Source organism: Mus caroli, chromosome 15 (assembly GCF_900094665.2).
Source record: "Mus caroli chromosome 15, CAROLI_EIJ_v1.1, whole genome shotgun sequence".
Lineage (NCBI taxonomy): Eukaryota > Metazoa > Chordata > Mammalia > Rodentia > Muridae > Mus > Mus caroli.
In genome coordinates this window covers 26,736,824-26,749,613 of record NC_034584.1, presented here as the reverse complement: position 1 = coordinate 26,749,613, position 12,790 = coordinate 26,736,824, and the positions used below count along the sequence as shown (strand labels likewise).

General features: G+C 46.4%; 2 protein-coding genes across 5 annotated transcripts in view; one reads left to right on the top strand and one right to left on the bottom strand.

The window, feature by feature from the left end:
* Positions 1-97: 97 nt before the first annotated feature.
* On the top strand, positions 98-11,120 carry Cct5 (chaperonin containing TCP1 subunit 5). The gene is made up of 11 exons (XM_021183133.1): positions 98-338; positions 3,817-3,877; positions 4,301-4,465; positions 6,004-6,202; positions 7,373-7,565; positions 7,653-7,802; positions 8,218-8,337; positions 8,849-9,034; positions 9,126-9,263; positions 9,445-9,625; positions 10,878-11,120. Exons 1-11 carry the CDS (start codon positions 234-236, stop codon positions 11,003-11,005), a joined length of 1,626 nt encoding a protein of 541 aa, XP_021038792.1. The 5' UTR covers positions 98-233; the 3' UTR covers positions 11,006-11,120.
* Positions 11,121-11,808: 688 nt separating this feature from the next.
* The window catches only part of Cmbl (carboxymethylenebutenolidase homolog), an 18,755-nt gene continuing 17,773 nt past the window's right edge, over positions 11,809-12,790 (bottom strand). For all 4 annotated transcript variants that reach the window (XM_029469530.1, XM_021183141.2, XM_021183140.2 and 1 more), the window contains one exon: positions 11,809-12,239. In XM_029469530.1, coding sequence (XP_029325390.1) covers positions 12,060-12,239 — 180 coding nt within the window. In that variant the 3' untranslated portion in view covers positions 11,809-12,059. The remainder of the gene's footprint in view (positions 12,240-12,790) is intronic.

Genomic DNA, 12,790 nt, shown 5'->3' with positions numbered 1-12,790 from the left:
TAAGTTTCGAACACCCCCCTCGGTTCATGGAAGATGGACGTTCCCAACAGCGGCCGATTCCAGAAGCTACTCTGCGGCGTAAAAAAAGGTCACTGTTGAAAAGTAAGTCGCGCGGTCTGCACTGCGCACGCGCGGGATTCTGCGTCCTCTCGCGAGAGGGAGGTGCGGTGTGTCTCTCTTCCCGAGTGGTCCTTGCCGGTTACTGGAGGAGCGCTCGTTCCAGTTCGTCCACCATGGCGTCCGTGGGGACCCTCGCCTTCGATGAGTATGGGCGCCCCTTTCTCATTATCAAGGACCAAGATCGCAAGTCCCGTCTCATGGGGCTTGAGGCCCTCAAGGTAACGGCCCGGAACGCGATGCCGCGGGATGAAGGGAGTGGGCCGGAGCGCTTGTGCGCCTGCGCTGGCGTGAGAGCAGCTCGGCCATGTGCTGGCCCGAAAGCTCGAGAATCTCCGGTGCCGGGGAGCCCCTTTGGGCTCTAGGGTCACATCCCCGCTCTGGCTACGGGAGAGGGCGTAGAGGCCTTCACCCACGGTGGGGTAGGGAGAGCGGTCGGCCGCTTCCGAGCTGGGTGGGGTCACATCCCCAGCTCACCCGGCGGGCGAGCAGGCCTGCGCCAGTGCATGTGTAAGTCGCTTGTCCCTTAGACCCGGGGCTGTCCCGGAAAGGGAGAAAACTAGTGAGAAACGTGCACAGGACAGACCGAATGGCTGCTTGTAGGAAGGGGACCGTAAAGTCCCTTAGGCCAGAAAACGCGTGGTGACTTTTGGAGTGGAAGGAGACCGTTTCAGTGGAGCACAGTTGGCCGCAAATGAGGATAGTTCCCTAAAGGGAAACAAAGAAGTTATCCTGAGGGAAGGCAGAGCCCAAGTGTTGAGTCGGAAGGCATGTCTCACTGAAGGAGAGGGATAAGAAAGGCTACCCAAGAGCCGGTGCTAGGCCCCCAGAGGAGAAAGGAGTGACAGTCACTGGTGTTGCCACAAAAAGCGCAGAGGAAGGAGGGAGCCCCATTTTAGGTTGTAATGTGCCAGTCGTGCCTCCAGGTTTGAGTTGCCCTGGTTGGCCTGGTGTTAGGGAAATCTCTCGGTGAGTTCTCTGTCACACCGAAGACCTGACAGGTGTTTTGGAGTGGCTGCAGAAGTGGACATAGCAACTGAGGCCTGGTAGATGCTTGGTTCTCTTTGCCTTCCGCTTGTGCGCGTTGTGTGTTGACTTGTGTACTGGCTAGTTTTGTGTCAACTTGACACATCTGGAGTTATCACAGAGAAAGGAGCTTCAGTTGGGGAAATGCCTCCACGAGATCCAGCTGTGGGGCATTTTCTCAATTAGTGATCAAGAGGGAAAGGCCTCTTGTGGGTGATGCCATCTCTGGGCTGGTAGTCTTGATTCTGTAAGAGAGCTGAGCAAGCCAGGAGAAGCAAGCCAGTAAAAAACATCCCTCCATGGCCTCTGCATCAGCTCCTGCTTGCTGACTTGCTTGAGTTCCAGTCCTGACTTCCTTTGGTGATTAACAGCAATGTGGAAAGTGTAAGCTGAATAAACTCTTTCCTCCCCAACTTGTGTCTTGGTCATGATGTTTTGTGCAGGTATAGAAACCCTGACTAAGACAACTTCCACCCCTTTTTTTTTCCTGTTTCTGGGGACGTGCAGATAACAAAATTCTAACAGACAGAAAATTGACCAGTGTAACTCATCATGTTAACTAACAGTCCTGTTGTGCCAGCCGTTTGTGTTAACCAGATGGACTATTGCATGTGGTCCTCACTCGGGATGGGTCCTGCTTACAGAATTAGGTACTTTAGGGACAGAGTCAGAGAGAAATTGCCGAAGATTTCACAGCGACAGTAGAGAAGGGTCATGACTTCATTCCACTTCCAGCCAAGTCAAAGCTAGGTCCAGAGCCGTGAGGTTCCCCTTGGCGTTAGACCAGAGCATCTGTGGTTGGAGGCCTGTCCTGTGTATAGTGTTGGGCTGGAGTATTGGGCTGGTTCTTTGGCCTCTGCTAGTACATACCAGTTTAGCCAACCAAAAATAAGTCCAGGTGTCCATTATCTTTGGCACCCCAAGAGACATTTCCCTGTGATGTCTCTTGAGAAACTATGTTACCAAGACATACTTTCAGGTTACATTTTAAGAGCACCAGAGTTTTCAAAGACGAAATGTACTTGCTTTGTCACCTGTCTTGGTGACAAGAGAAGTTAATGAACATAGACAGCTCTGAAAATGCCCAGTATTTCTGTACTTACAGAAGTTTATCTATCTGCATCTTGGGGTTCAGAAGATGAGTTGGAGAAACCATTAGAGAGCATGGTGACCCAGGGAAAGCCTGGAGTGCTCTGCAGAAAAGGCTGTTGACTTGGTATTAAGGCGCTAGAGTGGCTTTGAACCTTTAGAATCATTAGAGTCACTAGAAAATGAGGAAATTAGCGTAGCGACCAAGAAGTGGAGAGCGTGTGGTTTTGGAATTCTGCAGGATGGTTTTGACCTGAGTTAGATGGTGATGGCAGAAGAGCATGCATTGAAGGAAATGAGCCAGGCATGTATAGGAGCCGGGAGGGTCCTGTCAGGCCTGGACCGACCTTTACTGTCTTAGTAGTAAGTCTGTAGGAAGGTTCACAGGAATGTCATGGAAGCTAATGAGCCTAAGCAGTATGCTATGGAGCTGGGAGTTACATTCCCAAAGTGAGGCTGAGGTTGCAGGCCTACTGGGATAGTAAGTAGCATGAGTCTTGTTAAGTGTCAGGTGCTCTGGGTCAGCCCCTTTGAATATCCAGGTTCTTCTGTTTCAGGGCATGTAGTTGGCCCCAATCTCATAGAGCTTCTGGGAGTGAGGGAGCCAAAATGACAAAAATGCTAAAGACTGTGGTAAAAGTTTTGTGACCATATGCTTGTCGTGGGGAGGTCACATGACCATAATGCTTACGAGTGGTCACACTTTCCTCCTATGATTTTTTACATGACCCGGGGTCTAGATGGAAATAAAAATAGGTAAACATACCAAACCTTTACTGAGAATAAATCATAAAGGACATTACTTTCAAACAACATTTGTCATATATAAACCTTTGCTATATACTAAACATGAAGTCATGTTTGCATAATAATGAGATATGTGTGTTCTTTTTGGTTTGGAGGGGGTTTCTTAGAGTTAGTGTGTGCGTGCATGCGTGCATGCGCGCCTTCATGTGCATGTGTGCATTGTGGTGCCAGTGGAGGCCAAAAGAGGGCATTAGATCCTCTGGAACTGGAGTTGGAAACTGAAGAGGGAGTCAGATCTTGTTACGGATGGTTGTGAGCCATGTGGTTGCTGGGACTTGAACTAAGGACCTTTGGAAGAGCAGTCGGGTGCTCTTACCTGCTGAGCCATCTCACCAGCCCCTGGTCGGTCATTCTTACTAGGATTTCTGACAAGAACACTTTTAAAAAGAGAGCAGTCTCCGGGTTCCATGCCTGATAGGGTCACTGTTACTAGATTCTTAACCATCTTTCAAAACTTTCCTTTTGAAAATAATGTTTGCTAAGAACGCCAACAAGGATGACTTCCATGTGGGTTAATGTGGTATGATATTTCTCTACAGTAAACCTTGGTAAACTGAAGGTGTTAAGTGTTTATGGTTGGATTTTGTGTTTTCAGAGTTCGAAATGGTGGCAGCATACCTTCTTCCTGTGAGAGACGAAATTCACTTGACACTGAAGCTTATAGTTGTGAAGGAGTTACATCCCAAATCTTTTTTTTTCCCCTGCAAGTACAAATTTCCTTGCATTTGACTGTTGGAATGACATGTAACTGGGTCTTTGCTTTTCTGTTCCATTTAGTCTCACATCATGGCTGCCAAAGCTGTAGCAAACACAATGCGGACGTCACTGGGACCAAACGGTGAGAGAACCATTGATAGCTTTAATAAAAGTTTGAAGTCACGGTGCCTCTTTAGAAATGCAGTGGATGGTATGGCCAAGATGTTGGGTGTCAGGCTCTTCTGTTACCGTGTGCTCACAATTTTGATTAGAGGCTTTTCCTCGCTTAATTAGTATGTTCCAGAGTGAGCCTGTGCATCTGGAGCTAGTACTGTTTTTAATGGCACTCTGTGTGTAGTGGTTGATCACATTTCTCTGGTTGAGACGCTTAGACTGTTTCCCATGTGGAGTTGGGTTAGCTGGTGGGTATTTATTTCATGTGTATTGGATTATTTGTTGCTAGTGAGTTTTGTGGTAGGAACTAGTGAGATGGTCCGACCCTTATAGTTCCTGGACTGGTACACTTTATTTTGCTCAACTTCCTTCTGAACTCTTTGTCTTTTAGGGCTGGACAAGATGATGGTTGATAAGGATGGCGATGTGACTGTAACAAACGATGGTGCCACCATTCTAAGCATGATGGATGTCGATCATCAGATTGCCAAGCTGATGGTTGAACTGTCCAAATCCCAGGATGATGAAATTGGAGATGGGACCACAGGAGTGGTTGGTAAGAAACGAAACAGCCTTTCTAACTTATTTGTTGTTTAAAACTGTCACGGGAGCTCTAATGTTTCCACCTTGCATCATGAGGGCAGTGGGGGACTGACTGAAGTTGGGGAGCACATTATAGCACAAGTGGGCCAGACTTTAAAAAGTGTTGAGGGGAATAACAGGAGCCTGGGATGATTGCCTGGGAGATGGAACAGCCAGTTGTCGTGTGTGCTTTTGATCTGTTTGGTTTTTAAGCTGCAAACGTTGAGTTAACTAACTGTACAGGGGGCATATTTTAGGTTGTGGATTACACTGTGAGAATGCCCTGATTCTCATACCAAAATAAAGAAGTAGGGGTGTGCCTTAATTCCTCCAACTAATTCTCCACACCCATGTGTGCTTGTGCATATATGCAAAAATAAGCATGATTTTAATTGCTTTACAAATCAAAGGAAATGAAGATATATTAACATATGCAGGGTTACATTTGCTGCAGCTAATTTAAAATCATTTATTCAACACTCTTGGCATTGCCATAATTTCCCAAGCACTACCGTAGGGTATACTTGGAGCACAGCAGTTTTAAATTAGCAGAACTCAATTCAGTTTTGTCACTAAGAGGGAAAGGGTGAGGGTTGGTAGTGGGAACACAGACTCATTAGCCTTCCAAAAGCCAGGCTTCCTTTACGAGCAGAAGTCCCTAGCCACAGAAACCCAATTTGCTTTTTTCCATTTAAAATGTTCTTGCATTATGGCCTATGTAGTGACAGTTTTGGAATTTTGGTTACGTTGGAGAAAGTGGTTCCATTTTAATCACTGAATGTGAAGATATATGGGGTTGCTTTGTCCTGTCCGCAGCAGCTGACTATGATTTGCCTCCAGCTCTAGCAGAGCCATGGTTTTGCTAGCTTCAGATAGTTTCTGCAATTGTGTGATGTTTGAAATGCTGGGAACTTTTCGTAGAATATATAAATACTAGAGCCCTGATTTGGAGGGAGGTGTGGGGGGAGGGGGAGTGGTGAGTGGTCATTTAGGGAGATTGTTTGCAATTTGTTAGTAGCCTTAAAGAAGAAACAAAAGGAAAGAAGTTTGTTTCTGGGATCTCTGTTTCTTTCTCTCCTGTCTAATAATAAGGGATGGGAAGGGGTGGTAAAGGGTGGGGAAAAGAGTCTACAAAGTAGAGAGGCCGGCCGCAGGCCTACATCTTCCTGTTTTTACACTTATTGTGGGGAGGGTCAGGCAGATCAGAATACAACTTTTGGGAGGAAGTTTTCCTACTGTGAATTCCAGGGCAGTTGGTGTTGACAGTGAGTGCCTTAAACCACTGTACCCCCACTCCACATCTTAAGTTCTTATTATTATCTAAGTCATCTTTAAGGGGCAGCCTGTTGGACCTTGACTATGGTCAAAACTGAAAAGGTGGGAGTCTCCTCCTTTCAATAATAGCCCTGGATTACATCCAGCCCTATTTTAGAATGTTGTGATTTCAGAGTAGCATGTGAGGTTGTACTAAAATGTGAGTCTTAGATTGACGGTCTGTTCTGCTTCTTGCAGTCTTGGCTGGGGCCTTGTTGGAAGAAGCTGAGCAGCTGCTGGACCGAGGCATCCACCCAATCAGAATTGCTGATGGGTACGAGCAGGCTGCCCGAATTGCGATACAACACCTGGACAAGATCAGCGATAAAGTGCTTGTCGACATAAACAACCCTGAACCTTTGATTCAGACTGCAAAAACCACGCTGGGCTCCAAAGTGTACGTGTCCTATCAGTAGTATACTGTGGCCTGAAAGCCTTCCCTTCAGAGGACTATTCACCTGTCCTAAAATGCAGCAGTGTGGTTTGTTCAAGTTTCTGTTCTGCTTGTTTCCCTGTGTTCTAATTGGGAGGCTGCATTTGCCATTTAGGTTATTGGATCACCTAAGATTTTCCTAATCCGCTATTCCCATTGCCTCAGCACTAGGAAGTCATTTTGGGGAAGCTTTTTTTTAACTCAGTACGCAAGTGTACTGATCTAAAGATTTAATGTAATTAGAAGAATGGTCTTAAAATTGTCAACATTTCCTAATGTCTACTTTCACCCCTGAAGATCAGCAACCTCAGTCAAAAACTGCTCCTCTCTCTACAGTAGCAAAACCTTGCAGTCTGCTGCTGTATTAAAACCCAGGGGAAGCAGTTACACATGTGCTACATTTAACCCTGCTGTGGAGGGCTTTACTGTTCCTGTGGCATTTCATACGTGTTTGCTTGTATGCTGCTCCTGTTTGTCCCACTCCTGCTTGATACCACTTTCACATATGAGCAAAATCGGGATGTTGTGGTCATTTCCTTTTTGCCATTTCAGTTCTCCCTTGTTACTCTGCTTACACTTACTCTGTACTTGTATATACAGCTTGTGAGAGTCTGCTCTTCCGCACCATGTGGATTTGGAATCAAATCCACGACACTGGGTTTCGCAGCTAGCACTTGTACCACTATACCAACTTGCCAGCTTTATGACCCCTTATTAAATCATTTAACAGTGTGAGTAGTGCTTAGATATGTGAGCTGTTAGAGAGTGCTTAATATGTTACCTGGTAGTTTTAGCAGAAAACCAGGAATGCTCTCAAAGGAAATGTAGTGAGTCTGAGCTGTGGAGTACCTGAGGACTGCTTACTCCGTGTAACTGAAGAGCCTGCTACCACTAAGGGGTTCATGCATTCTTTTAAGGGAAAATCAATATACACTTGGGTTTCAAGACTTGTAGTTCAAATCAGAGAGGGTTTGCACAGCTCAGATTTATTGCTTTGCCTAGACCATTATTGACCCCGGTCCATTTTGAACTCAGAAAGTAGCCCTGGTCTTCCTAGAAGTACTGTTGAGGTGCATGGTGTGGCTAGGATGCTGCAGTCATAGGAGGGATGTAAAAGTTGTGTGTTTTCATCAGGATTAACAGCTGTCACCGACAGATGGCTGAGATTGCCGTGAATGCCGTCCTCACAGTGGCAGATATGGAGCGGAGAGATGTTGACTTTGAGCTCATTAAAGTGGAAGGCAAAGTAGGTGGGAGGCTGGAAGACACCAAACTCATAAAGGGTGTGATCGTCGACAAGGACTTCAGCCACCCACAGATGCCAAAAGTGAGTGCCTGAGTGAGGCGTGCTCTTAGGCTCGCATACCACTTCTAACTCAAACCCGTGCCTAAGGTGATCTTCCTCTCCCCATAGAAAGTGGTAGATGCTAAGATTGCGATTCTCACGTGTCCATTTGAGCCACCTAAACCTAAGACAAAGCACAAGCTGGATGTCACGTCTGTGGAGGACTACAAAGCCCTGCAGAAGTACGAAAAGGAGAAGTTTGAAGAGATGATTAAGCAGGTGAGACCTGGAATGCTTCCTGAACTGACTCCACCGGTTCCTAGATGACAAGTAGCATGCAGTACAACCTGTGTTGGGTATCAGTCAAAAACAACCACTGTCTGAAAACTAAATGGTGTATGAACAAAGAAGTTGATTTTGTCCTGGGCTACCGTGAGGGTTTAGCTGTGCCTTTCATTACTTTATCCTGGCCTTGAGTGGAGCAAATGAGAGCTGTGAAGTAACAGGAGTTAGAACATGGTTTGGAAAGTAAGGTGGTTCCCCTTGGCACATCTTAGAGTCAGAAGGAGCTTTCCTGTAACTTTCATTGCACTGACATCACACAAACAGCTCCACGTCTCCCTCTTTTTCAGATCATGTAACAAGGACAAATACCTACTTGCTATTGCTAAAATTGTGGCATTTCTTTTCACAGATTAAAGAAACTGGTGCTAATCTAGCTATTTGCCAGTGGGGCTTTGACGATGAAGCCAATCATTTACTTCTTCAGAACGGCCTGCCTGCAGTTCGCTGGGTAGGGGGACCTGAGATTGAGGTAGGAGGCCAGTACTTTTGATGATCTTTCGATGCATGTATTCAGTATCACTTGAGCAGCACTTACCTGTAACAACCACAGCACACCAAAAAGCAACAGCTTAAAGAAAGGAACTGTAGAAGAGCATTGTAGAATCATCTTTGTTTGAATAACAGTGCTTTGTATTTCTGGTATTGCATAGTCGACTCTCTGGGCTTCCCTGTTGGCTTTCAGAGGCAAGAAAGCCTTGTCCGGTGCCCTTCTGTGGCAGCAGAATAGGAACAGCTCTCCTAAGCACTGCTCTTTTCCTTCAGGGGTCGCATACAGGGCCGCCCGCCCACACAGTAAGAGACCGGGATTGTGAGTTGACGGTAATAGAGCTGGGTAGCACCAGCCCCCACCTAGGCTTCCACCTCCTCAGAGCCTGTCTGGTGAACCACGTGATCCTAGGTTAAGTGTAGTTCATTTATGGTTCCATTTTGGAAGTTTACTGGCATTGACTACATCTGTCCTCTCTGATACATCCTGACAGCTGATCGCCATTGCAACAGGAGGACGGATTGTCCCACGGTTCTCAGAGCTCACCTCTGAGAAGCTGGGCTTTGCTGGTGTGGTGCAGGAGATCTCGTTTGGCACTACAAAAGACAAAATGCTGGTTATCGAGAAGTGTAAGAACTCTAGAGCTGTGACCATTTTCATCAGAGGAGGAAACAAGATGGTAAGAATTCTGTCCTTGGCTGGAGAGAGGGTTCAGATGGTTCGGTTCCTCTGGCCCAACATGAGGAACTGAGACATGGCCTCCTCCCCAGATCATAGAAGAAGCAAAACGATCTCTCCATGATGCCCTGTGTGTCATCCGGAACCTCATCCGTGACAACCGTGTTGTGTATGGAGGAGGGGCAGCCGAAATATCCTGCGCCCTGGCAGTCAGCCAAGAGGCAGACAAGGTAACAGAGTGGCAGTGAGAACTGCTGTCTGAGGTCTGGTGTGTTTATGTCCTCTCAGCTTCATTCTGTAGATGAAAGGAAGTTTATTAAGCTTGCCCTGAGTGACTTTTCAGTGCATGCTTATGAACAGCTGTTGGGTTGGCTATTGCCGAGTGCACTCACTGCCCCTGTGTCTTTCCAGTGCCCAACTTTGGAACAGTATGCCATGAGAGCTTTTGCAGATGCCTTGGAGGTCATCCCCATGGCCCTTTCAGAAAATAGTGGCATGAATCCCATTCAGACCATGACTGAAGTTCGAGCCAGACAGGTGAAGGAGTCTAACCCTGCCCTGGGGATTGACTGTTTGCACAAGGGCAGTAACGGTGAGTTGCTTGTTGGGGCTCTAGGAGCGGAGCGAGTTCCATCCACTTGGAAGATGAGTGGTACATGCTGCAGGACTGTCCTTAGTGAGGTCTTCAGTGCACTGGGACAGTGCCGTTCTGGTTCTTAGTGTCTGAGTTGATTGCGGTGGGACTTAGCCCTAGCAACACAACTCAGTTTAACCACAGTCCGGGTGCCTGTTGATGCCATACAGAGTGGTTTCTGTTCACAGCTTGCCACCTAGCTGTTGCCCCATGGCTGCAGAGTGTTTGGAAAACTTTAACTCTAGATACCTGGCAGTCCTACTCTTGGAAGGTGGCAGACATTGAACTGTCTACTGATTTCACTCCTGTTCCTCTGGGTCCTTTGGTGTCATGTCACTATCTAGCCTCCTTGTAGTCATGAGCTCTACCATGTTCCCACTAACACGTGTCCTCAGTACTTAGAAAATCTATCCGAAAATGACATAGGGCATTGTGGCCAGTTTACTGCTACAGCTCTAGGGGGGTTAGTTTAGGGTTTTATTTGCTAAGCTTTATTTTATGTGAATGAGTGTTTTGTCTGCATGCATTTATATATGTATATAAGTGTATATATACTATGTGTTTGTCTTGTGTCCTTGGAGGCCAGAAGAGTGCATTGGATCCAGGGAGTTAACTGGATGGATGTAAGCTGTCATGTAGGTGCTAGGAACTCAGGCTCTATCGACCAGTAGGTCATCTCCAGCCTCTCTTTTATAGATAAATTATATGCTTACTTCATTGTTTGACACTTTGGTATATGATGTATTGTGAATACTCTTTCCCTCACATCCTGTTCCCTCCCTATAAGTTCATCTCCCACATTTCTGTCTTTTGTTCTGTTTGATGAACTGCTGGGTTTAGCCAGGACTATCTCTATGACCTTAGATTGGAGCCTGGTTGCTTCAACCATATGCACAACTGAAGACAAGTGACACAGAATCCACCAGGGGCGAATAATTTAACAGGGAGAGGTGGATCCCCATAAGCCACTCTGCCAATGACTGACTAATGGCACAGACTTAAACCATTTCTGTTTTTGAAATAAAATTCCACTATATTTCCCAGGCTGGCCCCTCAGCTCCACCTTGGCCTACCCAGTAGCTGAGAGCACAGACTTGCATGCTGCAGTGGCTTTGTTTCCTAAGCTTTGTTGTGACGACACAGGTTGAAGCTGCCTGTTGATAACTACATTTGTGTGCTCCTGGACTGAGTGCCGTGTTTTGTTTTTCAGATATGCAGTATCAGCATGTCATAGAAACCTTGATTGGCAAAAAGCAGCAGATCTCTCTTGCCACACAGATGGTTAGGATGATTCTGAAGATTGATGACATCCGTAAGCCTGGAGAATCTGAAGAATAAACTGTACCATTTACCACTGTGACTAAATAAAGGGTGTGTCTGTTGTGCTGCGTCTGCAGTTACTGCTGGTCCTCTCACAGCTGTAGATGCTGGAATAAAAGCAGCTGTCTGGTAACTGCTTCCACTTATTCAGAGCTTGATGGAGGATTTGATCTCACAGTTCTGCACTCATTGGGATATCTTTCAGCATCCTTCATCCGCAGAACTGTAATGAAGTAGAACACAACACTACAGATACTTTTTTAGCAGCTCAGGTGTCTTGGTGTCTGGCTTTATTTCACAGTTAACCAGTACACCAGCACACCAGCACCTGCTTGGCTGATGGAACCAGTGCTAGTGACTGAATCCTCTTGTTCCTCCCAAGTTGCTGGACAATGGCCAGTTAGCTCAGGTGCCAGTCAGAACTGGCTTGGACAGTTCTGTGCTTTGGGCATATGCTCAGAGAGCAATTGAAGCATACGTACCTTTTTGGCTGGATGTCATAATTTGAGGCTTCCTTGGAGGTCACAGCCCATGCAGCCTAGCAATTACCTATCTCGGTGGATCCTGTGAGAAGTAGAACTTCTGATTAAGTCTGGAGGCCCTTCCTTGCAGTGCAGTCTGCTCCCCCTCCACCAATTTGATGGACACAGCAGGATGGTAATCTTAAATTTTCTGTTCTCCAGGGTGGAGGGTGCCACCAAGCCCCCGTAACCCGTGATTCCTCAGACCCGTGTGGTGGAAAGGTTGCCACAAGTTAAACTCTCACCTCCACAAAGGCATGTAGGCGCATACAAGTGTTTAAAAGTGAAGCTACACATTCACAAGTTTTAAAAATCACTTTATTAGGTTGAATGTCAACACTGCTCATTAGGGGAGGTTGAATATACATAGTGACAGCTGCTCTTCCTGGTTTTGTACATTTTAACACGAATTGCCAATGTAAGGCCATATCTGAGAATCTAGCTGGTCCCTGAATTGCCCCGGGTTCCCCTAATAGTCATGCTATCATGGATATTAAGAGATGGTTAATTCAGGCAAATTTGGGCAACAGCTGCCTTGTGCTTGGGTGCTGTTAGACATACTTGTTCAGCCATTCAATTAGGTTCCTCCTTGCCTCCTCAATGTAGGGCTTGTCAGCAGGGGAGCAGTCTTCTCTCTTCCGATGCACAAAGCCATGAGTTTGCCCAGAAAATGTTTTAACTTGGTAATTAACTATGCAGTGTTCTTTAAGCTTCTGGGTCAGTGTAGAAACCTAATAAGGGAGGGGGTTGATATATAAAAATGTGAGGGTAATGTGACCTTAACCCTTCAGTAGCATCTTTCAGTCCTTTGGGGGGGGGGGTTGGTCTCTACAAAGCCCTAGGTGTCTAGAATTTACTCAATATGTAAACTGGGCTGGCTTCCTATTTTCCCTCCAAGTGCTGGTGGATGGTGTCCACCACTGCACTGAGAAGGAGTCCTATTGCAATAGTTGACAGTGAACAGGCTCCACAGCCATTGAGTTGTCTAACAGTTCCTGGCCATTTTGAGGAGTTGCAGAGCAGCGTAATGGCTCCTCCAGTCCTAGAAGCTCTTGCATTTACACTGGAGCCGAGACCCAACATCGACTGTAGGTCAGAGTTGTACAAGTCGTGGTGGTGTACATTTTTAACACCTGCAGTTGGAAGGCAGATCTCTGAGGCCAGCATGGTCTTCATAATGAGATCCTTGTCTGAGAAAAGCACATTCTTGCATGCTTGAAGCTTCCATCCTCAGCAGCACAGGGCTGGGGTAGGCTTTTTTTTTTTTTTTTTTTTTTTTTTT